The sequence below is a fragment of the Geotrypetes seraphini genome, chromosome 12 (genome assembly GCF_902459505.1).
Source record: "Geotrypetes seraphini chromosome 12, aGeoSer1.1, whole genome shotgun sequence".
Taxonomy (NCBI): domain Eukaryota; kingdom Metazoa; phylum Chordata; class Amphibia; order Gymnophiona; family Dermophiidae; genus Geotrypetes; species Geotrypetes seraphini.
The window spans coordinates 119993999-120021175 of record NC_047095.1 but is presented as its reverse complement, the minus strand read 5'-3'; the positions used below and the strand labels follow the sequence as shown (position 1 = coordinate 120021175).

Sequence of the window (27177 nt, the reverse complement as noted above, 5' to 3'; positions counted from 1 at the left end):
CTCTTTCCCCCTTTTCTGCAGCTGTTCTTGAGATGGGACACGGGATGGGGAGAAGTCTCTGTCACCGACTCTGTGCCATCTATGGTATGGTAAGGTACAAGGAAAGGCGCATGCCAACTTTAGAGACAGGGCAGAAGGTGGGGGAGGGGGACAGGACTCCATGCTATCCCCTGAGGTATGGCAGCAGGGGGAGAAGGAGGGGGGCTCTGTGTCATCCACAGAGGTAGGATAGGATGTGGATTGAGGTGGAGCAGGGGTGAGCCTGTGCCATTTTTGGAGATACTACAGGGTAGAAGAGAGAAGCTGGCATTGCTTAGAAGGGGAGGGGAGATAGGGGGCAGAGGAAAGTACATTCTTCAAATGCAGGAGAGCCAGCTGTCAGCCTTGGGGGCAAAGTATAATCCAGAGAGAGGAATAAAGAGGGCAGGAGACAGAGAAAACAAGGAACTGAAAAAAGGAGACAGATAATTCTAGGAGAGACAGACAGAACCAGAGGAGAGAAGACTACAAGGGAAAAGAGACGGATGGAGAGAAGAACCAGAGCAAAGGAAGGTACAGGGAAAGGAGACGGAGAACCAGAAGGAGACATACAGAGACAGAGAGAGGGCAAAAGACAGAAATATACAAGGAGAAGGATCAAGAACAGTAGAGAGAGACAGGCAGAACCAGAGGAAGATGCAGAGAGAAAGAGAGCGCTCCATTGCGCTCTAAGCTGAGGAAGGGAGTGTTTGCTCCAGAAAGTGCCTCAAAAAGTGTATTACGTTAGTCTAATAAAGAGGATTTTTAACATATTTATCAATGATCTAGAGATGGGAATAACTAATGAGATAATTAAATTTGCTGATGACACTTTAGTTGTTAAATCGCAAGAGGATTGTGAAAAATTGCAAGAGGACCTTGTGAGACTGGAAGACAGCATGAAAATGGCAGGTGACGTCTGAAGTGAGCAAGTGCAAAGTGATGCATGTGGGAAAGAGGAACCCGAATTATAGCTATGTGACGCCGGGTTCTGTGTTAGGAGTCACTGCCCAGGAAAAGGATCTAGGTGTCATTGTGGAGGATACGTTGAAACCCTCAGCTCAATGTGTGACGGCTGCTAAAAAAAAAGTGAATAGGAAGTTAGGAAATATCAGGAAAGGAACGGAAAACAAAGATGAAAATGTTTTAATGCCCTTGTATCGCTCTATGGTACGTCTGCACCTTGAATATTGTGTGCAATTCTGGTCGCTGTGTCTCAAAAAAAAATATAGCGGAATTAGAAAAGGTACAGAGAAGGGCGACTAAAATTATAAAAGGGATGGGACGACTTCCCTATGAGGAGAGGCTAAAGCGGCTGGGGCTCTTCAGCTTGGAGAAGAGGCGGCTCAGGGCTGATATGATAGAGGTCTATAAAATACTGAGAGGAGTGGAAAGGGTAGATGTGAATCGCTTGTTCACTCTTTCCAAAAAATACTAGGACTAGGGGACATGCGATGAAGCTAAGTAGCTTCATCGCCTGTCCCCTAGTCCTAGTATTTTTGGAAAGAGTGAACATTATCCCGTTCTCCCCAAAGGGATAAGAACATAAGCAATGCCTCCACTGGGTCAGACCCGAGGTCCATCGTGCCCAGCAGTCCGCTCACCTGGTGGCCCAACAGGTCTAGGACCTGCTCCCTATCTATACCCCTCTATCCCTTTTTCCACCAGGAAATTGTCCAATCCTTTCTTGAACTTCAGTACCGTACTCTGTCCTATTACGTCCTCTGGAAGCACATTCCAGGTGTCCACCACACGCTGGGTAAAGAAAAACTTCCTAGCATTCGTTACTATTTAAACATTATTGATGCCCAGTTCTACATTTTATAGAGACAATCAGATTGATGATATCTTAGTGGGAGGGGGGGGGAGGGGGGAGGGGGTAGATAGGCTAGGGGCTTGAAAATTAATTGAAGGAGAATGCCCAATGCCCATTACTGGCCTGAACGGAGAAAATATTGCCAAAGAATGTGGTGAAAGCAGTTGGCTTAGCAGGGTTTAAAAAAAACATTTGGATAATTTCCTAAAAGAAACATCCATACTCCATTATTAAGATGGACTTGTGGAAATCCACTGCTTATTCCTAGGATAAGTAGCATAAAGTTTGTTTTACTCCTTGGGATCTTGCCAGCTACTTATGACCTGGTTTCGCCACTGTTGGAAACAGGATACTGGGCTTGATGTCCCAATATGTTCTCATGAGAGAAAGAAAGGGAGAAAGCATGAAGAGAGGGAAACAGAAGGTGGGTGGGAGAGAAGAGGGAAGAGTGTTTTGCCCTTTCTGCAGTTTGTAATTTATTTTTTTTGTGGGGAGAGGGCTCTGTTCTGGCTTCTTGTATTTTTACCACTTTATGTAATCCTTTGGCAACATGTGAACAAGTGCCCGCAGGCCAAGGGAGGTTCCCTGAATGTGAATGAGAGGGCCTGGCTTCCCTCTAGATGCCACCCTGCTCTGCAGGCAGTGAGAGGAGACTGAAATGGGGCCCTGTGCACCCTGCAGCGAGAGTAAGAGAGAGTGGAAATATCTGAGACAAGGATGTGATCTAGAAATGAACACAGGGCAGTGCGCCACTTTGGAGGAGGCAGGTCTTCACCTGTTGCCCCTAGTTTGCTGGAACGGGTGCCAGAGGCACTGGAGCTTCCACAGAAGGGTCCTTGCCTGTTCCCCTTACTTCTCTGGAGCTGGATGAGTAGGTGCCAGAGCCCCTGGGGGAGACAGAAGATGGATCCTCACCTTAATGTCCTGGTTCTGCTGATTTGGGAGGGTTTCAGGACTCTCTGGGGAGGCAGGAGATTATGGATGCCTGTCTCCCTGGTGCCAGAAACATAGAAACATGATGGCAGATAAAGGCCAAATGGCCCATCTAGTCTGCCATTCCACAAAAACCATTATCTCTTTCTCTCTCCTAGAGATCCCACGTGCCTATCCCATTCTGTCTCTGTCTCCACCACCTCTTCCAGGAGACTGTTCCACGCATCTACCACCCTTTCTGTAAAAAAGTATTTCCTCAGATTACTCCAGAGCCTATCACCTCTTAACTTCATCCTATGCCCTCTCATTGCAGAGTTTCCTTTCAAATGAAAGAGACTCGGCTCATGCGTATTTACATTACGTAGGTATTGAAACGTCTCATCATATCTCCCCTCTCCCGCCTTTCCTCCAAAGTATACAGATTGAGATCTTTAAGTCTGTCCCCGTACGCCTTATGATGAAGACCACATACCATTTTAGTAGCCTTCCTCGTCTAGACCGACTCCATCCTTTTATATCTTTTTGAAGGTGTGGCCTCCAGAATTCTACACAATATTCTAAATAAGGCCTCACCAAAGTCTTATACAGGGGCATCAATACCTCCTTTTTCCTACTGGCCATACCTCTCCCTATGCACCCTAGCATCCTTCTATCTTTCGCCGTCACCTTTTCAACCTATTTGGCCACCTTAAGATCATCCCATACAGTCACACCCAAGTCCCGCTCTTCTGTCATGCACATAAGCTCTTCACTCCCTAATCTGTACCGCTCCCTTGGATTTTTGCAGCCCAAATGCATGACCTTGCATTTCGTAGCATTAAATTTTAGCTGCCAAATTTCAGACCATTCTTCAAGCTTCACCAGGTCTTTCTTCATGTTATTCACACCATCCGGCATGTCTACTCTATTGCAGATTTTTGTATCAACCACAAAGAGGCAAGTCTTACCCGACAACCCTTCAGCAATATCGTTTATAAAAATGTTAAGAAGAACAGGCCCAAGAACAGAACCTTGAGGCCCACCACTGGTAACATCCCTTTCCTCAGAGCGATCTCCATTGATCACTACACCTCTGTCGCCTTCCACTCAACCAGTTCTTGACCCAGCCCATCACTTTGGGACTCATCCCGAGGGCACTCAGTTTATTTATTAGACGTCTGTGTGGAACACTGTCAAAGACTTTACTAATATCTAAATACGCCACATCTAGCGCACATCCTCTCTCCAATTCTCTGGTCACTCAGTCAAAGAAATTGATCAGATTTGTCTGACAAGACCTACCTCTAGTTGAATCCATGTTGCCTCTGGTCCTGTAATCCACAGGATTCCAGAAACTTGACCATTCTCTGTTTTAAAAGTGTTTCCATTAATTTGCTTACCACAGAAGTCAGACTTACCGGCTTGTAAATTCTCTACTTCTTCTTTACTTCCACTTTTGTGGAGAGGAACTGCATCCACCCTCCGCCAGTCCTCCGCTACCACTCCTGGCTCTAGAGACTCGTTGAAACGGTCAGTCAGCGGAGCTACCAGAACTTCCCTAAGTTCCTTCAGAGGAGATGAGTAGGTGCCAGGGCCCCTGGGGGAGACAGAAGATGGGTCCTCACCTGTACTTCCTGGTTCTGCTGATTTGGGTGGGTGTCAGAACTCTCAAGGGAGGCAGGAGATTATGAATGCCTGTCTCCCTGGTTCTCCAGACCTGGGTTGAGGCCTGAACTCTGATGGGCCTTTACTTCTCAGCTGTCCGCTCCTGGTCCTCTGGTGAAGGGTAGGTATGTGCTCCCTGAGCGTGCCCTTGCTGCCTCATCATGCCAGGAACACAGGGAAGGAGAGGGGAGAGCATGCCTAGAACCTTAAACCAGAGACCTCGCTGTGCAGTTCAAGCAGCTTCGGAAATGGGGTGTGTTGCTCTCAGCAGTTTTAGGGCACGTGGAAGAGAGTCTGTCTATCTCTGTGTCTGAGGGCGTGTGCCTGTACCTGAGCTGGGAACGGGGTGTGTCCCCTCAGGAAAGCATTTAGTGCACGTGGATAAGATGCTTTGCGTACGTGTCTGTGGGTCTTTCTGTGTATTTGTGTTGTCTGTGTTTTGGAGCTAATGTTATGTAATAATTAGAGATTTGATATCTGATGGTCAAGTCCCTCCACCCTAATCGCCAGTTTTATTTTATCCTGGAAGCCACATGATCCCTGGAAGAAAGCCCCTGCTGAAGCAAAATGGCATTGGGGAGTCAGAGAATTGCTGTTCTGTTCATCATCAGAAAATCTGGGCCAGGGTGAATTCCACATGAGAGGGATGAACAGAAATGGGCCAAGCAAAGAGTAAAAAAATATATATCTATCTCTGAATGAGAGGAGTTTTGCGAGTAAGACCAAATGATGTTTTTTGAGGGGGGCTGACAGGAGAAAAATAAAGTTTTTTAAAATGTATTCTCTCTCTCTTTTTTTTTTCCCTAGCCTTGTTCCATCTGCCATTTACTCTCGCCCCGGAAGAAAATCAGGCTCGCTACGATGAACGAGGTTTGCCGTGTCTGCTCCGTTCACCTACGTGGCAACCAGCGCCGTTGGATTTTTAGCCAAGGAGGTCGTGCCAGCCTGCGTGTGCTGCTCTCCCATGCCCTGGGCCAGGAGGTGGCACGGGATGGGCACGGCGAGTTCCTCTGCGGCAAATGTGTACACATCCTGGAGAGGGTGTACCGCTTCGACACGGTTATCTCCCGGGTGCAGGCGCTCTCCATAGAGCGGCTCCAGCGCCTGCTGACTGAGAAGGACCGCCTGGCCAGCTGGGTGCGCCAAGAACACTCTCGCCGCCATCCGGTTCCGGCCAGTGCAGGGTACAGTGGGCAGGACATCACGGTGGACATTGCGGGACTGCCTCACGTGCGCTACAATGCCCTGCTCCAGGAAGACATGGCGCTGTCGGAGTACGAGAGCTGGTCGGAGCAGGGCGGCGGTAAGTGCCAAGATCGGGAGTGCCGCGGGAAGGACTGCTTTGGTTGCTCGGCCTTCCGGGTGGATGATGCGGACTTCGAGGCAGTGTGCGGGATTCCCCGGCGCTTGCGGGGCCTCCAGCCAGGGACCCTCTCGCGGCTGTCTCGAAACAAGTCCCGCAGCATGCCCCTGGATGGCTTGCTGAGCCCTGGCTCACCGCGGCTTGCCTACCTGGGCGGTGGGAGCTGCCGTAGCCCTGGCTCTTTTTCCTTCTCCTCCATGTCCATCTCAAACTTGTCACTGAACACTGCACCTGACTCGGAAGGGGACCCCTTTGAGGACTTGCCGATCTCTCCCCGTGTGTTGGCCGAGGCACTGACGTGCGTGAAGGGCATCGAGTATCGGCCGGTGAGGACCCCGCCGCGCTGCAAGATCCCAGTACGGAGCCCGCATGTCAGGAGCCCAAGATTCCCCAGGTCACCTATCGGGCAGCAGGAGCTCAGGGGAGGGAAGCGCAGCCACAGCGGGGACTTCCAGACTGGGGGAGGAAGCCAAGGTCGTATCCACAACGATGATTTCAGTGCCAGAGGAGGTAGCCAGAGCGATGAGGCCCTCCTGCAGCTGCTCAGTGACTTCCCTGATGAGTACCTGACCTTCAGCCCTGAGGTGAGTTGCTGAGAGTTTGAGACCACATGTGATCTGTCTGTATCTCTGGATGATGTTATGTGGCGGTCATTCTTTCTCCCTCTGTCTCTCCATTCCTGTGACTCTCTTGAACTCTCTCCCTCCATTCTGACGTTCTGTGGCTCTCACCCTCTTTCTCTTCCTATGTCTCTCTCTTCTTTTTTGCCTTTCTGTGGCCCTCACTGTCAGTCTGTGATTCTCACCCTCACTGCCTGTCTTTCTGTGGCTTTTCAGAGTCCCTTTCCATGTCTCTCTGAGCCCTTCGCTTCCATCGCTGTGACCCTCATCTTCCGTTTCTATGTTGCCTTACCCTCTCTCCCTTCCCATGTCTGTCTCTAACTCTTGCCCTCTCTTCTTCTGATGTTCTGCGGCTCTCATCCTCTGTCTCTCTGAACCCATCACCCCCTTGTTCTCTGTCTCTCTGTGGCCCTCATCCTTTCTCTCCCTTCCTGTAACTCTGTGTGGCTCTTGCTCTCTTCTGATGCCTCACTCTGCTTCTCTGTGTGTTTCTCCTTTGGCCCTGTACGCTATGGAAGCTCCAGAGACTGAAGAGGTTTCGGAGAGTACAGCAGGCATTTGAGCAGCTTAAGGGAGAGCTGGAGGAAGCCCAAGCCGAGCTTCGGACCCTGAAGGAGGCTGTGCCAAAGAGCGGGAGTGCTGGAGAGGTAAGGTGGTGAGAAATAGGATAAACAGTCTTCCTCCTCCTCATTCAAATTTCAGCTCAAACCTTCCTGCTTTTGGGAAGACTTGAGTCCCATTCCCAGCTCTGGCTCCTGTTTCTTGGATTTTGTGCTGCGGGGTCCTCATGGGGCCCATACCTGGTCTCTCGGACATAGGCCGGGGAGGGGATAGCTACAGGACTTTTTCCTCCTTCTTTTCTCCCCTTCTCCCCTAAAGTTCTTGCCCCTTCTCTCACACCATTGCCCTCTGCTGTCCAGATAGGTTTGCAGATAGCTTCTTTGTGGGGTGTTTGGCTGCAGGCTGGAGTTTTACGACTGCCATGGTTTGATGGCGGGAGAGTGGAGGTTTGGACAATTTCCTGGAGGAATAGTCCATAGTCTGTTATTGAGACAGAAATGGGGGAAGCCACTGCTTGCCCTGGATCGGTAGCATGGAATGTTGCTACTCTTTGGGGATTCCACGTGGAATGTTGCTGCTCTTTTGGGGTTCCAGAATCTTGTTACTCTTTGAGATTCTGGAATGTTGCTACTCTTTGGGGATTCCACATGGAATGTTGCTGCTCTTTGGGGTTCCGGAATCTTGTTACTCTTTGAGATTCTGGAATGTTGCTACTCTTTGGGGATTCCACGTGGAATGTTGCTGCTCTTTTGGTGTTCCAGAATCTTGTTACTCTTTGAGATTCTGGAATGTTGCTACTCTTTGGGGATTCCACATGGAATGTTGCTGCTCTTTGGGGTTCCGGAATCTTGTTACTCTTTGAGATTCTGGAATGTTGCTACTCTTTGGGGATTCCACGTGGAATGTTGCTGCTCTTTGGGGTTCCGGAATCTTGTTACTCTTTTAGATTCTGGAATGTTGCTACTCTTTGGGGATTCCACGTGGAATGTTGCTGCTCTTTTGGTGTTCCAGAATCTTGTTACTCTTTGAGATTCTGGAATGTTGCTACTCTTTGGGGATTCCACATGAAATGTTGCTGCTCTTTGGGGTTCCGGAATCTTGTTACTCTTTGAGATTCTGGAATGTTGCTACTCTTTGGGGATTCCACGTGGAATGTTGCTGCTCTTTTGGGGTTCCAGAATCTTGTTACTCTTTGAGATTCTGGAATGTTGCTACTCTTTGGGGATTCCACGTGGAATGTTGCTGCTCTTTTGGGGTTCCGGAATCTTGTTACTCTTTGAGATTCTGGAATGTTGCTACTCTTTGGGGATTCCACGTGGAATGTTGCTGCTCTTTTGGGGTTCCAGAATCTTGTTACTCTTTGAGATTCTGGAATGTTGCTACTCTTTGGGGATTCCACGTGGAATGTTGCTGCTCTTTTGGGGTTCCAGAATCTTGTTACTCTTTGAGATTCTGGAATGTTGCTACTCTTTGGGGATTCCACGTGGAATGTTGCTGCTCTTTGGGGTTCCGGAATCTTGTTACTCTTTGAGATTCTGGAGTGTTGCTACTCTTTGGGGTTCTGGAATCTCTCTCACTCTGAAATTCTGGAATGTTGCTACCCTTTGGGCTTTGGCCAGGTACTAGGGATCTGGATTGGCCACCGTGAGAACGGGCTACTGGGCTTGATGGACCTTTGGTCTGACCCAGTAAGGCTATTCTTACATACTCCTGAGGGGAGCCCGATGGCACAGTGGAAGTGGGGTACTGCTGTGCCCTTACTGGTGAGTAGGTGGGCAGACTATGCTATATTGGCTCCCCTTACTAATCGAATCTAATACCATTTAGTTCAAAGCAATTTACATCAAAAAGAAGCCATAATAATTTTATGGAAAAATACAATTCCTTGGAGAAAAAGATGTCCTTCAATTCTTGAACTAAAAGGACTAACTCTACAATCAATCGTACGAAAATGTTTTCAACATTCTACGAAATTTCCAAAAACTGACGTCTGTCCTTCTTTGTATAGGTAAATAATGCCAAATAACAACAGCAGCGTATGTAAAAGAAGAATTACATTGACGTTTAAAACGTATATTTCTAAAAAGGGAGATCGGCAATAAAAATGTATTGAGCTAGTAGACGAATAATGCAAACATGAAAAGAACAAAGTGAGACGATTGGAAGCCTTGGCCTATATAATATGATGAATCGTACAAACAGTTTAAAACTCTATACGCAGCGGGGGGAGCAGGGGTCCTCTCCACCCCCCTCTTACTACCGTGTGCGTACCCCTTCCCTTCCCCCGTACCTCTTTAATGTTTGCAGTGCGAGCAGTAACCTCAACCTGCTGCTCAAGCCAGCATCGGCTCTTCCTCTGACATCACTTCCTGGACCCCTGCCTAGGAAGTGATGTCGGAGGAAGAGCCGGTGCTGGTTCGAGCAGCAGGTTAGGGTTCCTGCTTGCGCTGAGAACATTAAACAGGTATAGGGAAGGGGACGGGTGCGCGGTAGGAGGCAGTGGGTAAGGAGTAGATGGGTTGGGGGTGGGGTGGAAATGCGGGTGGGGGAGGAGCGCCACCGCCCCAGACGCCTCTCACCCTCGCCACACCACCGTCTGTATGTTTCTCTATAGGCAGCCAATGAAGTTTCTTATAAAATATAGAAACACTATCCTATCTCTTCAGACCATATATCAATCTCCTGTTTTCGCATCATCTCATGCACCCCAGGAAATGGGAGAGACTCGAGAGCTCAGCCTGCCGGAGAGACACCGAGAAAACACCACCCAGCAGCGGGATCAGCTTATCCAATGTCTGACCGAGAGCTTACACAGAAAGGAGGAGGTGCTACAGGTATGTATACGAGACCACATGTGTGTGTGTGTGTGACTGGCCAGAGGGGAGCTCCTACAGGTGTGCGAGTGGGATCATATGGATCTGACATCCCTAGGAGGAGGTCCTACAGGTGTGTGAGTGGGATCACATAGATCTGACATCCCAAGGAGGAGGTCCTACAGGTGTGCGAGTGGGATCACATGGATCTGACATCCCTAGGAGGAGGTCCTACAGGTATGCGAGAGGGATCACATGGATCTGACATCCCTACGAGGCGGTCCTACAGGTGTGCGAGTGGGATCACATGGATCTGACATCCCTAGGAGGAGGTCCTACAGGTGTGCGAGAAGGATCACATGGATCTGACATCCCTACGAGGTGGTCCTACAGGTGTGCGAGTGGGATCACATGGATCTGACATCCCTAGGAGGAGGTCCTACAGGTGTGTGAGTGGGATCACATAGATCTGACATCCCAAGGAGGAGGTCCTACAGGTGTGCGAGTGGGATCACATGGATCTGACATCCCTAGGAGGAGGTCCTACAGGTATGCGAGAGGGATCACATGGATCTGACATCCCTACGAGGCGGTCCTACAGGTGTGCGAGTGGGATCACATGGATCTGACATCCCTAGGAGGAGGTCCTACAGGTGTGCGAGAGGGATCACATGGATCTGACATCCCTAGGAGGAGGTCCTACAGGTGTGCGAGTGGAATCACATAGATCTGACATCCCAAGGAGGAGGTCCTACAGGTGTGCGAGTGGGATCACATGGATCTGACATCCCTAGGAGGAGGTCCTACAGGTGTGCGAGTGGGATCACATGGATCTGACATCCCTAGGAGGAGGTCCTACAGGTGTGCGAGTGGGATCACATGGATCTGACATGACCTAGAAGTAATCCTAGGATGGTGGGCCTGTGAGATCACATGTTTTAATACAGAAAAAATGGGGTAGTCTCTTAAGGATTCTTTGCTAAATAAATGTGCCCATTTAACAAAGATGAACAAGCGTTCGCAAATAAACTTTGTTTTCAAGCTGTCACAAATTCTTATTGCTCGGACTTGAATGATGACTTGTAAAGGAGAATTCTTTCTGTAATTACAGCATCCCGCTCATATCCATCTGATTACACACACCGCCTGAGTCAGGTTTCTGCATTGCAGTGTCATGTCTGAGAAGGTTTTTTTTTTCATATTTAGATCTGAAAACTATATTTCCCAAAGAGTACAAAACTTCTGGTCTCGTGCCACACAATAGCATACAAAGGGTAGAGCGTTTTTGAGTATTTACAAGGATCTGCTGGAGAAGTTTACTATCTCAATCTTGTGCTGCTAAGAAGGGAAGGGAGGGAGTAAATTTTTTTTTTTTAATATATTTTTAAAAAAATATTTATTCAATTTTCTATACCATTCTCCCAGGGGAGCTCAGAACAGTTTCTCTGTCAGTCCCGGTGGGCTCACAGTCTATCTAATGTACCTGGTAAAATGGGGGGATTAAGTGCTTTGCCCAGGGTCACAAGGAGCAGTGCGAGATTGAACCCACAACTTCAGGGTGTTGAGGCTGTAGCTTTAACCACTGCGCCACTCTAGAAATCAAAATGTATCAAAAGTGAGCCAAGTATAGGACCGTCAAGCCATTGGTGGAATGAGACATTATGACATCACAATAGAAGGGGCCGCTGAAAAGTTCTCAGCCCAACCAAGAAGAGAATGATGTGGATCCATGACGCTTACAAGTTATGTCATACTTTTCTTGACACTTTTTGTTTCAATGATATGAAATAAAAAGTATGGCATAACTTGTTAGCATCATGGCTCCACGTCATTCTCTTCTTGGTTGGGCTGAGAACTTTTCAGCGGCTCCTCCTATTGTGATGTCATAATGTCTCAATCCACCAATGCCTAAGAGCCAGCCTCATCAGTGATGTCACAATGGCTTGGTTTCCCTATACTTCAGCCCAGTTACTAGATGCATTTGCCTCATTGAAACAAAAAGTGTCAAGAAAAGTGTGGAATAACTTGTAAGTTTCGGGGCTCTACGTTATTTTCTTCTTGGCTGGGCTGAGAACTTTTCAGCGGCCCCTTGTATACAATGGTGTATAGGTGTCCCGCTAACACTTTTAATTTAATTAAGTTTATTTCAATTTATAAATCACTTTATCCAAGGAACTCAGTGGTTTATAAAGTAAACATACAAAATTAGAAGAAACCAGTTATTATAAAACAAAGGACAAAATTAATAAAAAATAATTAACAAAAAAAATAAAACAAGCTATACTTCGATAAAATTGTGCCTATCAAGTTAACTCCCCTCTTTCTACAAAACCGCGCAGATAATTTTTAGCGCCGGCCAGTGTACTGAATGCTCTGCGCTGCTCCGACACTCTTAAATTTCCTATGAGCATCAGAGCAGCGCAGAGCATTTGGCAAACATGCTGGCGCTAAAAACCGCTTGCGTGGTTTTGTAAAATTGGGGGGAGGCCGTTAAGTCTGACAAAAGGAAAGCTTTAAACATATCCCAAATCTGTCTTAACAATGGCTTATCGACTTTTCTTGTAGGATGGGGTTTGTTGTTTTTTTTTTACCCTGCTAAGCTAACTGCTTTTACCACATTCTCTGGCAACAAATTCCAGCATTTAATTACACTAAAATACAAATAACTTTACGTTTTACAGAATGACTCCGGAAGCAAATTCCACATTTGGCCGCCCTCTACGTAAAACATCCTCGTTCTGTTATCTTCTAATCTATTATGTTTGAAAAGTGGAATAGCCAAAAGATACTTCTCTCCTTATCAGTGGGCAATACACTCTCAAGACTGTAGCAAGGGACAGGGGGACTTCATTGCTCAACATAATACAAATCGGAACCAAACTTTTAAATTGGATCCTCCATCTAACAAGTAACCGAAGTAGATTTTGCCAAATCCGACGTGAATACTTTTGCTGTATGTCTGTACATTTTTACACGCAGGGAGTGGGTAAATGCGGATGCTCCGTTCTAGATTTCCTCTTTAAATGTTTGTCTTGGACTCTTTAGGGAAGGCATTTTACAGGTCCAGGACAAAAACACTTTGAAGACCTGAGTGTGTATAACATTCGCAATGATTATATTAATTCACATGACTCAAGGCTGCTCTAAATTTGTCATAGGTGGCGAGCTTAGTCAGGAACTGAGCCGGATGCAGCAATTAAGGGAGATTTTCCTTTACAAGTCATCGTTCACATTTTTGGAATAAGGATTTGCTGGTTGGTTGTAAACACATTCATTTGTAAGCACCAGCTCATCCTAGCTTGTACTGATTTTTTAAATTTTTGTTAGAAGCTTTTTTTTTTTATTATTATTATTATTTCCAAAAACTTTTATTGGTATTTAAAGAATAACTACAAAACCAAGAGCAAAAGAAATATGGAGCTACATAATAGACTGTACCATCTTTTGGGTACCCATAATCCCGCAGCGACATTTGCACGCAGGACATATGTGTGCCACTGTTGCCGCCGTCATTAAACCGTCCTGTTAGCGCCCCCTGGAGCTATGGGGCTCAAGGCAGCTGCTCTGTTTGTCCATTCCCCTCCCCCCCTTCCAATGCTGACTCTGGTAATTACATCTGTGACCCTCATGCATCCTTCTCCACTCTCTTCAGGACTGTTTGGGTTTGCTGAGATCTGTGAAGCCAGGGAGCAACCTTACTCCCGAACCCAGGGAGGCACTGGTTGAAAAACTACGTTTGCGGCTGAAGGACCGGGACCGAGCCCTCGAGGTACGTGGGCTAGGGAGGGACAACTGCTTTTCGTATACAGCTTCTCTGAGCTCTCCAGGAGATGGCACAAAAGGGGATTTGGACCCTCGCTCTGACCTTAAATTGGGAGAGCATCTCCAGGCTGTGACGCTTGTGTTCTTTTTGAGGAGCAAGCAAGCTACAGGTAGGGTTACCAGACAACCGGGAACACCCGGCATGTCCTCCCGGACGGGCTCCCGGATTTGCTTTTCAAACCTGGCGTTTGTCCGGGTTTTGGAAAGCTCCAGCCGCATACGGAGGACATGCACGGATGACATCACACACATGCTCCAGGCGTGACCGGATATCGTCACAGAAGAGAGGAGGCTTGCTGGGGTGGGGCTGTGGGCGGGGCTGGAAGCAGAACTGGGCGGAGCTGGGGGGCGGGGCTATGTATCTGGGATTTTCCTTTGTAAAATATGGTCACCCTAGTTACAGGAACAAATGTTACCCAAGAATGCATGTTAGGCGCTGTCATTCAGTGGTGCAGCCAGGGTGGGGCTGCTGGCTCCTGTTCCCCTCTCCCCCCCACACTCTTTGCCGACCTCCCCCGCCACGTCACTTCCGGGTCCCGCACCTAGGAAGTGACGTCGAATGGAGAGCCAGCACGACAGCAGCGAGTTCGTCATGCTGCTCACGCTGGGAAAATTAAAAAGAGGTACGGGGGAAGGGGAGGGGCGCGTATGCAGCGGGGGAGGGGATTTTGAAGGAGCGCGGGGTGGAGAAGAGAGAGGGGCGCCCCTCACTATCGCTACGCCACTGTCTGCATAGGATGGTAAGCGCTGGTTAGTGAAGTGGGCTGCGAACGGCGGCAAAGGGAGCCTGAGCGTGTTTAAAACGCCCGTTAAAACTCCATTCGTTTTGCCAAATGAAATATGGTGGCTGAGGAAGATGAAGATGGAACTTATTCTGCCTTGTTTGTACATTTTGTTAATATACAATACGAGGGATTTTATTGAAAAGTTCCTACAGGAAGTCCCAACTGCGATTCTGGTTTCGGCAGAGCACTGCCTTCCTCAGGGGACATACCAAACTGATAGCAGGGTATTTCAGTGGTATCTCTATTTCAGGGAGTCTTGAAAAAGACCTTTAGGGACGGACTGAAAGAAGTACTGACAGCTAAACTTCTAAAGAAGCTTGTCAAGGAACTCGCAGTGAGAACCGAAAGTTCCTAAAGGTCTTTTTCAAGACTCCCTGAAATAGAGCTACCACTGAAAAGTGTAGTTACTTACCTGTAACGTAGGTTCTCCATGGACAGCAGGATAGTCAGCCACACAACCCATATGTGGCTGACTCATCCTGCTTGTCCTAGGAGAAAGTGTAGTTACTTACCTGTAACGTAGGTTCTCCGTGGACAGCAGGATAGTCAGCCACACAACCCATATGTGGCTGACTCATCCTGCTTGTCCTAGGAGAAAGTGTAGTTACTTACCTGTAACGTAGGTTCTCCGTGGACAACAGGATAGTCAGCCACACAACCCATATGTGGCTGACTCATCCTGCTTGTCCTAGGAGAAAGTGTAGTTACTTACCTGTAACGTAGGTTCTCCGTGGACAGCAGGATAGTCAGCCACACAACCCATATGTGGCTGACTCATCCTGCTTGTCCTAGGAGAAAGTGTAGTTACTTACCTGTAACGTAGGTTCTCCGTGGACAGCAGGATAGTCAGCCACACAACCATATGTGGCTGACTCATCCTGCTTGTCCTAGGAGAATACCCTGCTATCAGTTTGGTATGTCCCCTGAGGAAGGCAGTGCTCTGCCGAAACCAGGATCCTAGTTGGGACTTCCCGTAGGAACTTTTCAATAAAATCCCTTGTGCTGTATTGTGACACCGGCTTTGCCTTTCTTTTGTTTCGCTTCTCGCTGTGCTGGGCAAAGGAAGACGTCTTTTTCTCGGTCAAGTTGCATAATTCCTATGTAGGACAGTGTGCCGAGCGAGCCTTGTGTCCTTAATATAAAGTGAAAAGGTGTAATTTTGTAAATTTATTTATCCATTTATATACCGTGTAAAACTATGCGGTTTACACATTGGTTACATACATATTATCCTGTGTCACCCTTTAGTCGCTAAACATATGATACGCACAATGGACAAATATAAATTTCCCCTCCCCCAGGGAAAAATAATGCAATATCAAAACCAAACATTATCAAATCATAATTTCAATAAATAAGATGCAGACTAGCATTGAACATTAAATTCAAGGCAAAAATATTCTTAGCACTACATCTTGAAACTGGAGAGGCTACTGAAAAGTTAGCATAGGAAGGCATCGCCAAAAAGCTGCCTTTTTAAAAACATTTTTTTAAAATTAATCTTCCCCGCGCAAAATCGCAGAATACCAGGCAGGGCATTCCAAAGTTTCACACCAGCCACAGGCATCATTGATGCTCCAATCCTGGCATGCACAATAAGACATATAATAATAATAATATAAGACATATAATATAAGACATATAATAATAATAATAGAAGACATATAATATAAGACATATATAATAATAATATAAGACATATAATATAAGACATATAATAATAATAATAATAATAATAATAATATAAGACATATATAATAATAATATAAGACATATAATAATAATAATAGAAGACATATAATAATAATAATAATAATAATATAAGACATATAATAATAATAATATAAGACATATAATAATAATAATAATATAAGACATATAATATAAGACATATAATAATAATAATATAAGACATAATAATAATAATAACTTTATTTTTCTATACCGCCGTCACCAACAGTTCTAGGCAGTTTACATGAAGAGTACTGGACATTCAGTGAAATACAATCGAGTTTCAAGTTTATTAAAAGTTTGTTGTACACGGAAATGTCAAGTACTTTAATGCGTATGACAATTTAAAATTAGGAGACAAAAAAATGAAACAATTTTATACAAATAAACGTATAATGTAACGTACAACTAATTACCGATACAAAAGGAGAGAGGGATGAACTACAATCTTTAAAGATGATAAAGGTATATTTAGGGGAAAAAACATCTGGAGGGTAACAAAGAATAATTTTAAAAACATGGCTAAGCCTAAAGGAGAGGGGAGGGGAAATTGCGACCTATACATAAGGTCTGATTAAAATTAGGAATTTGAGCCTAAGCATTATTGATGGATGAATTATCCTATCTATGTCTCAAATGCGTCCTTATATAAGTAACTTTTTAATGAGCTTTTACATTTTTCTAGTGAGGATTCACCACTTAAGTAAGTTGGTAAATTGTTCCAGAGCTGGGGTGCTATGACCGAAAAAACAGTAGCTCTCCTAGTACCTATTAAGAACATAAGAAGTTGCCTCCGCTGAGGCAGACCAGAGGTCCATCTCGCACAGCGGTCCGCTCCCGCGGCGGCCCATCAGGCCCACTGCCTGAACATAAGAAGTAAGAACATAAGAAGTTGCCTCCACTGGGTCAGACCAGAGGTCCATCCTGCCCAGCGGTCCGCTCCCGCGGCGGCCCATCAGGTCCGCGACCTGTGAAGTGGTTACTGACCACTTCTATAACCTACCTCAAGTTCTATCTGTACCCCTCTATCCCCTTATCCTCCAGGAACCTATCCAAACCTTCCTTGAACCCCTGTACAGAGTTCTGGCCTATCACATCCTCCGGAAGAGCGTTCCATGTGTCCACCACCCTCTGGGTAAAAAAGAACTTCCTAGCATTTGTTCTAAACCTGTCCCCTTTCAATTTCTCCGAGTGACCCCTAGTGCTTGTGGCTCCCCACAGTTTGAAGAATCTGTTCTTATTCACTTTCTCTATGCCCTTTAGGATTTTGAAGGTTTCTATCATGTCCCCTCTAAGTCTCCTCTTCTCCAGGGAGAACAGCCCCAGCGTTTTTAACCTGTCAGCGTATGAGAAATTTTCCATACCTCTTATCAGTTTAGTCGCCCTCCTCTGCACTCCCTCGAGTACCGCCATGTCCTTTTTGAGGTACGGCGACCATAGTAACATAGTAACATAGTAGATGACGGCAGATAAAGACCCGAATGGTCCATCCAGTCTGCCCAACCTGATTCAATTTAAATTTTTTTTTTTTTTTTTTTTTTTTTTTTCCTTCTTAGCTATTTCTGGGCGAGAATCCAAAGCTCTACCCGGTACTGTGCCTGAGTTCCAACTGCCAAAATCTCCGTCAAGACCCACTGCAGCCCATCTACACCCTCCCAGCCATTGAAGCCCTCCCCAGCCCATCCTCCACCAAACGGCCATACACAGACACAGACCGTGCAAGTCTGCCCAGTAACTGGCCTAGTTCAATCTTTAATCTTATTTTCTGATTCTAAATCTTCTGTGTTCATCCCACGCTTCTTTGAACTCAGTCACAGTTTTACTCTCCACCACCTCTCCCGGGAGCGCATTCCAGGCATCCACCACCCTCTCCGTAAAGTAGAATTTCCTAACATTGCCCCTGAATCTACCACCCCTCAACCTCAAATTATGTCCTCTGGTTTTACCATTTTCCTTTCTCTGGAAAAGATTTTGTTCTACGTTAATACCCTTCAAGTATTTGAACGTCTGAATCATATCTCCCCTGTCTCTCCTTTCCTCTAGGGTATACATATTCAGGGCTTCCAGTCTCTCCTCATATGTCTTCTGGCGCAAGCCTCCTATCATTTTCGTCGCCCTCCTCTGGACCGCCTCAAGTCTTCTTACGTCTTTCGCCAGATACGGTCTCCAAAACTGAACACAATACTCCAAGTGGGGCCTCACCAATGACCTGTACAGGGGCATCAACACCTTCTTTCTTCTACTGACTACGCCTCTCTTTATACAGCCCAGAATCCTTCTGGCAGCAGCCACTGCCTTGTCACACTGTTTTTTCGCCTTTAGATCTTCGGACACTATCACCCCAAGGTCCCTCTCTCCGTCCGTGCAGTATTGAACACAGTACTCCAGGTGCGGGCGCACCATTGCGCGATACAGCGGCATGATGACTTCCTTCGTCCGGGTCGTGATACCCTTTTTGATGATGCCCAGCATTCTGTTTGCTTTCTTTGAGGCTGTCGCACACTGCGCCGATGGTTTCAGTGATGTGTCGACCATCACCCCCAGGTCCCTTTCAAGGTTACTCACCCCTAGCCGTGTTCCCCCCATTTTGTAGCTGAACATCGGGTTCTTTTTCCCTACATGCATGACTTTGCATTTCTCTACGTTAAACACTGAACAGTGGTCTCTGACTAATTTTATAAATTACCTCGATCCTATCCCTATAACCTTACCTTTGTTCTATTGATCTAAGTATCCTAACTGGAGAATACGGTATCAAAAAACGATCCAGAAATCGTACAATGTTGAAATACATAATTTCATTCTAACAAGGTTTTACAATAAAATGACTAAAAAGATCATGAAATACTCTGTTGAATGATATTACGCGGTTTCCAAAGCTTCCCGTCGTACCTAATGAATCTTTCTAATTAAACAGTTGTACAGTAAAAGTCATAATCAGACCTTCTTATTTAAGTAATAAATTTATTGCAAAGATTGGTCTTCAATAGTTTCCGAAAGGAACAATAAGAATAAGACAAACCGGAACGGACGCAGGTAGGGCTGGTCTTTGACCAGAGGGCTGCTGCGTGAGCGGACTGATGGGCACGATGGACCACTGGTCTGACCCAGCAGCGGCAATTTTTATGTTCTTATATGAGGCTTGATGAAAACATTCACCCAACCACTTTTGTAATTTACCCACTTGAAATGCAAGTGTCCTGTCCAGGTAGGTCTTGTAACGGCATGAGTTTATCTTGGGAGAGGTAAAAAGATTAAAGTTTTTGAGTATCCCTCATGGGTCTGTATAGGTTAAAATGAGTGGAAAGGTAAATCGGAGGCAATCCAAATATCAATTTGAAGCATAGACATGCAAATTTAAGTTTCTTCTAGGCTGGTAAATTTCAAACTTCTCTTGATATACTTTTGAAGAGACATGGTACAGTATCGGATGAATAATTGCAAGAATCTTAAAATGCACTCTTTGCTACATTGGGGAACTAATGCAACCGTTTCAGTATAGGATATATATGAGCACTCCTTGAAACCCCCATAATCAATCGGGCAGCAGAATTAATTAACATCTGCAAAGCCCTCAGTTTCCCTTTAGCAACTCCCAACTAAAGAGAATTGCAGTAGTCTACTCAGGATTAAAGCTTGCACAACACTGCAAAGCTGGCAACAATGGTTTCAATCTAAAATTGCAATTGTATGTAGCCATGCCAAGTCAGTGAGGGACGTGGGTGGGGTTTTTTTTTTCCTTTAATATAAAATGATAGAGCTTACAGCAATTTTATATAAGCATGGGATAAATATGTATGTGACTGGTCCAGTGTCTCGCAGCCAGTGACAAAGCAGGAATTAGAACCCAGGGGCTTTTCTTCCACCCCATGTGCCTCTGTGTCTCATTATTTTTTCTGCTTCTTCCCCCCCACCCCGATATCTCAGCAAGCCTCGGAGAAGAACTTTGCCTCTTTGCAAAGGAAGGAGGAGAAAATGACACAGCTGCATCAGGCACTGCGGGAGAAGGACCGAGATCTCGCCCGGCTGGCAGACGTGTTACGAAAGAACGAGGAAATGATAAACGTAAGAGCGGAGGGGGAGAGCTATGGTACACAATCCCCCACACCAGAGGAAATGCAGCACTAGGAATCACCTCGCCAGTCGCTGCACAATAGCAAGGAATAATAATTGTATTCTTAGTGCCAGCAGTGTACACAGCATTGTACAAGGTAAAGGATGTACCTGCTTCCAGAAGGTTATAGTGTGTATGTGCATAGCGAGCTTAAGTGATTTGTTGAAGGTCACCCAATGAGATTTTGTGTCAGAAGTGGGATTGGAACCTTGGTATGTTGGTGTTACATCTCTGTACTCCCAACAGCACGTTGCCAACCAAAGCAGTAGAGAGCCAGAGATGATGACAAACTGGGTAAACTAGATGGGTCCATCGGGGTATTATTTGCCATCATCCACTATGGTGGTCTATATTCAAAGGGGTTATCTGTGGCAGAGCTATCTGGGTATTGTCTGGATGGAACCAGGAGTTATTTGATTAATAGGAATATTCAGTCTGCTAACCAGGTATCTATCCAGATAAAGTTAGGAAATCAAAAGGCGCCTCTGACTTTGTCCAGGTAGTTATCCGGGTACTGGGATTGGTTTCCTGTGACTGTAGGTATTGCAGCTGTGTATTGTCTGCAGGAAGCTGCCAAATGGTAAGAGATGGTGTCAGAAGTGGGATTGTGCAAGGCATGCAGAAATCACAGCTCTGTGGTCTCCGTGGCATTACAGGCCCTACGGGACTTATTGCAGCAGAAAGACTTCTCCTTCCAGCAGCTGGAGGCATCGCAGACCACCACGCTGAAGCGTGAAGAGATGCTTGTGTACGCCCTTCGGGAGAAAGATGCTATGATTTCTTCCCTGCAGGAGGCGCTGACAAGCAGCAACCGGGACGTCGAGGTAATAGAAGCTTTTTTTCCTTCTAGGGTCTTACTAGAAGTCATTTTGTTTGCATTCAGATCCTGCAGATTGAGAATGAAATGCTACACTTCAATGGGGTGGTGGATTTGTTTGTTTTTTCCTGCCTAGCCATTATCTGATGCCATTAGATAGAAGCTTCCTTTTGTTTCAGGAGGCAGAACTAGACTGAAGGATATATTGATTTAAAAAAAAAACAACAACAACTAGAAGAGACCAATGCAATTGCAGGGTCCCAGAAAAAGCCATGCATAGGCAGCACCAGAAGATATAATTTATGCATAAGAACATCAGCTATAAAGGGAGAGGGAGGGAAACACATCCTGAGCTTTGTGCTCCAGTGCCGCTCTGCAGTAACTGAGTATAAATTACATCAAAATCCGTGCTGGGAGTTCCAGAGGCAGTCATGCAGATACAAACACAATTCCAAAAGTATAATCTCTACATTTACTCTTAATGGCACTGAGGAACTTCAAGGGGACATTTTTGAATAGTGATGACAAGCACTCTGGTGCACTAACAGAGGTGACAGTTATGTAAATGAGCCTCACGTATATTCATTAGGGATATCTTGAAAACCCGACTGGCTGGTGGGTTTAAGAACCACTCCATACAGATTTAAAAACCAGAGTTGCAATCTTAAATTCATTTTGCTGTCCAACAGGCCACCAATGCAAATTTCTTAAGGGAAAAGCTCGCTCTCATATTTTCTCTGGCATGCGTAAATCTAGCAGTCCAGGGGCAGAGCCAGCTCATATCTGGTTAGCAGCGATACATTAGTTCACTAACTGGTTAGGTAAGCGGATTAAAGTTAAGGCAGCAGAGGGGTGGGGGAAGTAAGAGAGGGAGGGGGGCAGAGGGATGGGGGAAGTAAGGAAGGGCAGGGTGGCAGAGGGATGGGGGAAGTAAGGGATGGAGGGGGCGGAGGGAGGGGGCAGAGGGATGAGGGGAAGTAAGGAGGGGGGGCAGAGGGATGGAGAAGTAAGGGAGGGGGGCAGAGGGATGGGAGAAGAAAGGGAGGGAGGGAGGGGCAGAGGGTTGGGGAAGTAAGAGATGGAGAGGGCAGAGGGATGGGGGAAGTAAGGGGGGGCAGAGGGATGGGGGAAGTAAGGGAGGGAGGGGGCGGTGGGAAGGGGGCAGAGGGATGAGGGGAAGTAAGGAAGGGGGGGCAGAGGGATGGAGAAGTAAGGGAGGGGGGCAGAGGGATGGGGGAAGAAAGGGAGGGAGGGAGGGGCAGAGGGATGGGGAAGTAAGAGATGGAGAGGGCAGAGGGATGGGGGAAGTAAGGGAGGGAGGGGGTGGAGGGTGATACAATTGGTGAAGGTTAATTTGGAAATCCGAATACTGTGTTAACCTTGAGTATTGTGTTCAATTTTGGTCACCATATCTCAAAAAAGATTTAGCGGAAGTAGAAAAGGTTCAAAGAAGAGCCACCAAGATGATAAAGGGGATGGAACTCTTCTTGTATGAAGAAAGACTAAAAAGGCCCACCCAGGCCCACTGAATTTAGAACCTAATTCCTTTGAATGTTTTAATGTGAAGCCTTAGTCCATTCCCTGTTTAACCCCTCTCTCCTTCTCCCCTTGCTTAACCAGGCGTTAGCTGAGTCTCTGATTGGGCAGGGTCTTGGCGGTTCAGACCCCACGTCTCCCTCCTCCCAGCTGCAGGAAAAGGGCAGACTCCTCCTCCAGGCGCAGGGGGATCTGAGGCAACACAGCCTGGAGCATCAAGAGAAGGTGGAGAAACTGCTGAAAACGCTAACAGACAAGGAGGTGCTCCTGAAGGTACGACGGTGCTTTACAGTAGGTATCGCACTGGCAAAGTTTGTGGCAGCGGTGGGATTGGAGCCTGGCTCTGCAGGGGTCAGTATCCAGGCAAATAAACACATTTAAAGAAACAATTTTGAAAAGTACCTGCCCAAACGGTGTTAAAATTTTTTAAAAATTTTTCAGAGGTGGAGAGTGGACACGTAATTAACTAGCGCACGAGTCCTTCCCGCCTAAAAATAAGGGCCCAGCATTAATGGCCACATCCATAAACTGGTTGGCAGGTGTGTTCGAAAACCATGACACAAAGACGTGTTTCTCTGTGAAAGGTTTGAGCACACAAATTAGGCAAACACTTCTAGGATGGGGCATATGGGTGGACAGACAGGCATGTGGGTTGATCCTTGACAGGCACTAATATTGCAGTGAAACTTCTGTAAACAAGGCTGGAAGCAGGAGCTTGTGTTGAAATAAAGGGCTGCTGAGGAGGCAGGGCAAGTTATTTAACCCTCTACTACCTCAAGGAAATGCCTACTGGACCTGAACATAACTTGTAAGGTTACCTTATGGCTCCAGAGAAAGGAGGATGGATTGAGACATCCGGGTTTTACTTCCACTGCTTTCAGTGGAAGTAAAACCCACATTGCTTTCAGTGGAAGTAAAACCCACATTGCTTTCAGTGGCAGTAAAACCCACATTGCTTTCAGTGGAAGTAAAACCCACGTTGCTTTCAGTGGAAGTAAAACCCACGTTGCTTTCAGTGGCAGTAAAACCCACATTGCTTTCAGTGGAAGTAAAACCCACATTGCTTTCAGTGGAAGTAAAACCCACATTGCTTTCAGTGGCAGTAAAACCCACATTGCTTTCAGTGGCAGTAAAACCCACGTTGCTTTCAGTGGAAGTGAAACCCACATTGCTTTCAGTGGAAGTAAAACCCACATTGCTTTTAGTGGAAGTAAAACCCACATTGCTTTCAGTGGAAGTAAAACTCAGATGTCTCAATTCGTCCTCCTTTTTCTGGAGCCATATGATAACCCTAATAACTTGCCTTGAACTACTGAGCAAAACATAGTCCAGAAAATCTCCTTGCATCCCTCATGGACCACCCATGGGGTTTCATTTCTTCTTCCTGATCTCTCTAGCATGAATAGTTTACTGAGGCTGAGCTTATCCTTGTTTTATGCCCATTACATGCATGGAGATATAGACCTGATTCTCCTAAGAAAAGTAAGAACTACATTGCCCAGCATGCACTAGGGTAAAACCAGGACTGGGTTGACCTTGATCAGACGACAACCCCCCCTCCCATCCCCAGCGCCTTAATATTTTCACTTTTCATAGAAATATTCTGTTCTCCTACCAAAATTCCACCTCTGAGCTCTTCCGCATTTCAGGAGCAGCACCAGCGTTTCATTGAGACCCTGGCTTCCAAGTCTGAGGAAGCCCAGGAGCTGCGGCGGCGGCTCCTTGCAAAGGAGCGCGAGCTTGCAGAATGCCGCCTGCAGGAACGGGAGAGCGCACAAGAATGGAGGACCCAGGTATCTCATCTCCAAGCATCAGTGGAGGAGAGGGATGGCGCCGTCCAGGTATGAACAAAACCTCCGATACGTTCTGGTTGCTCCTGGACTCGACGCTGGGAGGTGTGGATGGTTGAGGGAGGTCATAACATGTTGGTTGGTTTTAACTGGCTAGTGAGTTGTTTCTTAGGTCAGTTGCTTGGTTCTGGTTCAACAGTTGGTTGATTTGAGTGATTGGAGGGTTGCTTAGTGGTCTGGTTAAGGTGACTGGATGAGCGAGTTGCTTGGTTGGTGTGGTTGACTAGGTTTAGTTCATAGCGATTGGTTTGGGTAACTGGGTGGGTTTCTAGTTTATTTATTTGTACCCCACTTTACACAAAGCGGATCACAACAAATGCATACCTAATGTACATGACTTGAATTATCATAAAAATTACAATACGCGACTGGCGCTCAAACATAAGGCATAGCATTCAATTCCCATACTGCATCGTACAAAAAAAGATATCTTTTGGATGGTCTTTTGAACAACGGATGTTTGTTCCATTCTTGGGGGCCTACACAAGAAAGCATGCTGGCCCTGGACACCTCTACCCTTAATTGCTTCGCTGTAGGAATGTGTAGATCAGACCGATCCCCGGAACGCAACTGTCGTAGTGGGGTAGGTGGCAGAGTTCTATTCACCGGGTACTTGGGGGCTCAATTGTGGGGCTCAATTGTGATCGAGACGTTCAAATATGTCACGGGCCGCATCGAGGTGGAAGAGGATCTCTTTTTTCCTTAAAGGACCCACGGCGACAAGAGGGGCATCCGTTGAAAATCAGGGGTGGGAAATTTCATGGCGACACCAGAAAATATTTCTTCACCGATAGGGTGGTTGACCGCTGGAATAATCTTCCCCAACAGGTAACTGAGGCCGGCAGCGGGCCAGATTTTAAGAAAAGATGGGATTGGCATGTGGGATCTCTTCATGGAGGGAGTTAGGGGGTGGGCCATTAGTGTGGGCAGACTAGATGGGCCGTGGCCCTTTTCTGCCGTCATGTCCTATGTTTCTATGTTTCTAAAGAGTCTGGTAACCCTATTCATAGGTGACTGGTTGATGAATGGGAAGGTTGGTTGGTTGAGTAAGCTGCTAACAGGGATGGTAATAGGTTAGTTTGATGGGTTGGCTACCATGATACTGGCTTGGTAGGTTTAACCCCTCCTTTGCCGTCTTCCTTTTTGCCCCTGTGTAGAAACTTCTTCAGGAAGGCCAGGAGAAAGACCGAGCAATCGGAAAGCTGCAGAATCATTTCCGGGAGAGCCTGCACCTCGGCGTGGGAATGAAGCAGACGCTCTGACTGCGAGCGTGGTCACGGCTCATGCTGCTCCACGAAAAGAGGGATGGCGCCACCGTGCCACTGAGATTTGTACTTTTGTGAGATGTGATACGTTGGCAGTGACTTTCACCGCTTTAAAAAAAAAATGGCCACTTTCCACGTTGAAGCATTACATCCACCCCTGAGAAACGAATGTGGATGGGGGTGAAATTGATGCATGGTGGTTTTGCTACAGCCTCATACCGTACAGGGGTATCGTTCAGGTTTAGTCATCTACCTATGCTAATGCCGATTTTAATTTAACTCGTTACATTGTAGATCTACACTCAACCACTGCCAAAGCGACATCCCCTATCCTTCTCCCAAGCACAAGCTCGGTGGAGGGAGGCTACAACTGGCCCCTTTAACTAATTGTGCCTTTTCCTTATTGCCCGCCTTCCGAGTATTGACTGGCCAATCAGAGTATTGCTCTGGACTGCAACCTATGGAACAGCCAATTAGATCTCGTCTCAGCCATTGAGCTTGAAGTAGTTTCTGTTTTAACCCTGGACTAGGAACAGAGTGATGGGACAGGAAGATTTTATGGGTGCTTACTAATTTAACGTTTTGTTTTGTTGTTACGGGAGAGGGTGAAGGAGAAAGGGATAATTTATTCAAGCGGTGCGTCAGCCATATTGCTAATTTAAAAAATTATGCATTCATACCGTAATCACTGCCTTCTTTAAATCAGCCATTGACGCTTACATTATGGACAGAATGTCCGCCAGACACGATATAGGGGTGTTGGTGGGAAGGGAAAAAGTAGGATTTCACTAGGGCCGGTGTTCGGGGAAGCAGATTTCTGACCTGGACCCACTAGCTCTAATTCCGGCCCTGGAATTCAGAGTACCTGCAGTGTTAGGCTTGCCCAGCAGATGGCATTGTAGGAAATAGTTCAAAGAGAGCTATGAAAATAAAAGGGAATATCAGCAGATTTGTGTGTTTGTTCTTGTGTTCATATTACCATGTCTGTGAAAAGGAAAACAAAAAGGCAGGGCCATGGGCACAACTGGCCAGGCCATATTTAGCTGTAGAATACATAAGAACATAAGAAGTGCTATACTGGGACATACCGCAGGTCCATCAAGCCCTGTTTCCAAGTTAACAGTGGCCAACCCAGGTCCCAAGTACCTGGCAGAAACCCAAAGAGTAGCAACATTCCAGAGCTGAGATTGTGATGTCATAATGCCTCATTCCACCAATGCCTAAGAGCCAACCTCAGCAGTGATGTCACAATGGCTTGATTGCCCTATACTTGGCTCACATAAGAACATAAGAGCTGCCATACTGGGACAGACCACAGGTCCATCAAGCCCAGTATCCTGTTTCCAACAGTGGCCAACCCAGGACCCAAGTACCTAGCTAGATCCTAGAAATAAGCAGTGGATTTTCCCAAGTCCATCTTAATGGCTTATGGACTTTTCATTTAGGAAATTAGCCAAACCCGGGGGGGGGGGGGGAGGGGGTGTTAAAC

The 27177-nt window shown here is 46.4% G+C and overlaps 1 protein-coding gene across 3 annotated transcripts; it reads left to right on the top strand.

The window, feature by feature from the left end:
* Positions 1–417: 417 nt before the first annotated feature.
* Positions 418–26764, top strand: LOC117346510. 3 transcript variants are annotated; one of them, XM_033916193.1, is made up of 10 exons: positions 418–552; positions 5219–6358; positions 6913–7041; positions 9667–9789; positions 13421–13537; positions 20034–20171; positions 20877–21044; positions 22658–22846; positions 24223–24414; positions 25581–26761. In XM_033916193.1, exons 2-10 carry the CDS (start codon positions 5273–5275, stop codon positions 25683–25685), a joined length of 2247 nt encoding a protein of 748 aa, XP_033772084.1. In that variant the 5' UTR covers positions 418–552; positions 5219–5272; the 3' UTR covers positions 25686–26761. The 3 variants fall into 3 exon arrangements, with proteins under 3 accessions (XP_033772084.1, XP_033772083.1, XP_033772082.1); XM_033916192.1 differs by lacking the exon at positions 418–552 and adding an exon at positions 679–1188 and having other exon boundaries at positions 6919–7041; positions 25581–26764; XM_033916191.1 differs by lacking the exon at positions 418–552 and adding an exon at positions 681–1188 and having other exon boundaries at positions 25581–26763.
* The last annotated feature ends 413 nt before the right edge of the window (positions 26765–27177 follow it).

Coding starts and splice junctions, on each gene's coding strand:
- LOC117346510 (XM_033916191.1), top strand. CDS start 961: ATGCATGTGGGAAAGAGGAACCCGAATTATAGCTATGTGACGCCGGGT. Junction 1,189..5,218: donor TGCCCTTGTATCGCTCTATG/GTACGTCTGCAC, acceptor TTTTTTCCCTAG/CCTTGTTCCATCTGCCATTT. Junction 7,042..9,666: donor AGAGCGGGAGTGCTGGAGAG/GTAAGGTGGTGA, acceptor CATGCACCCCAG/GAAATGGGAGAGACTCGAGA.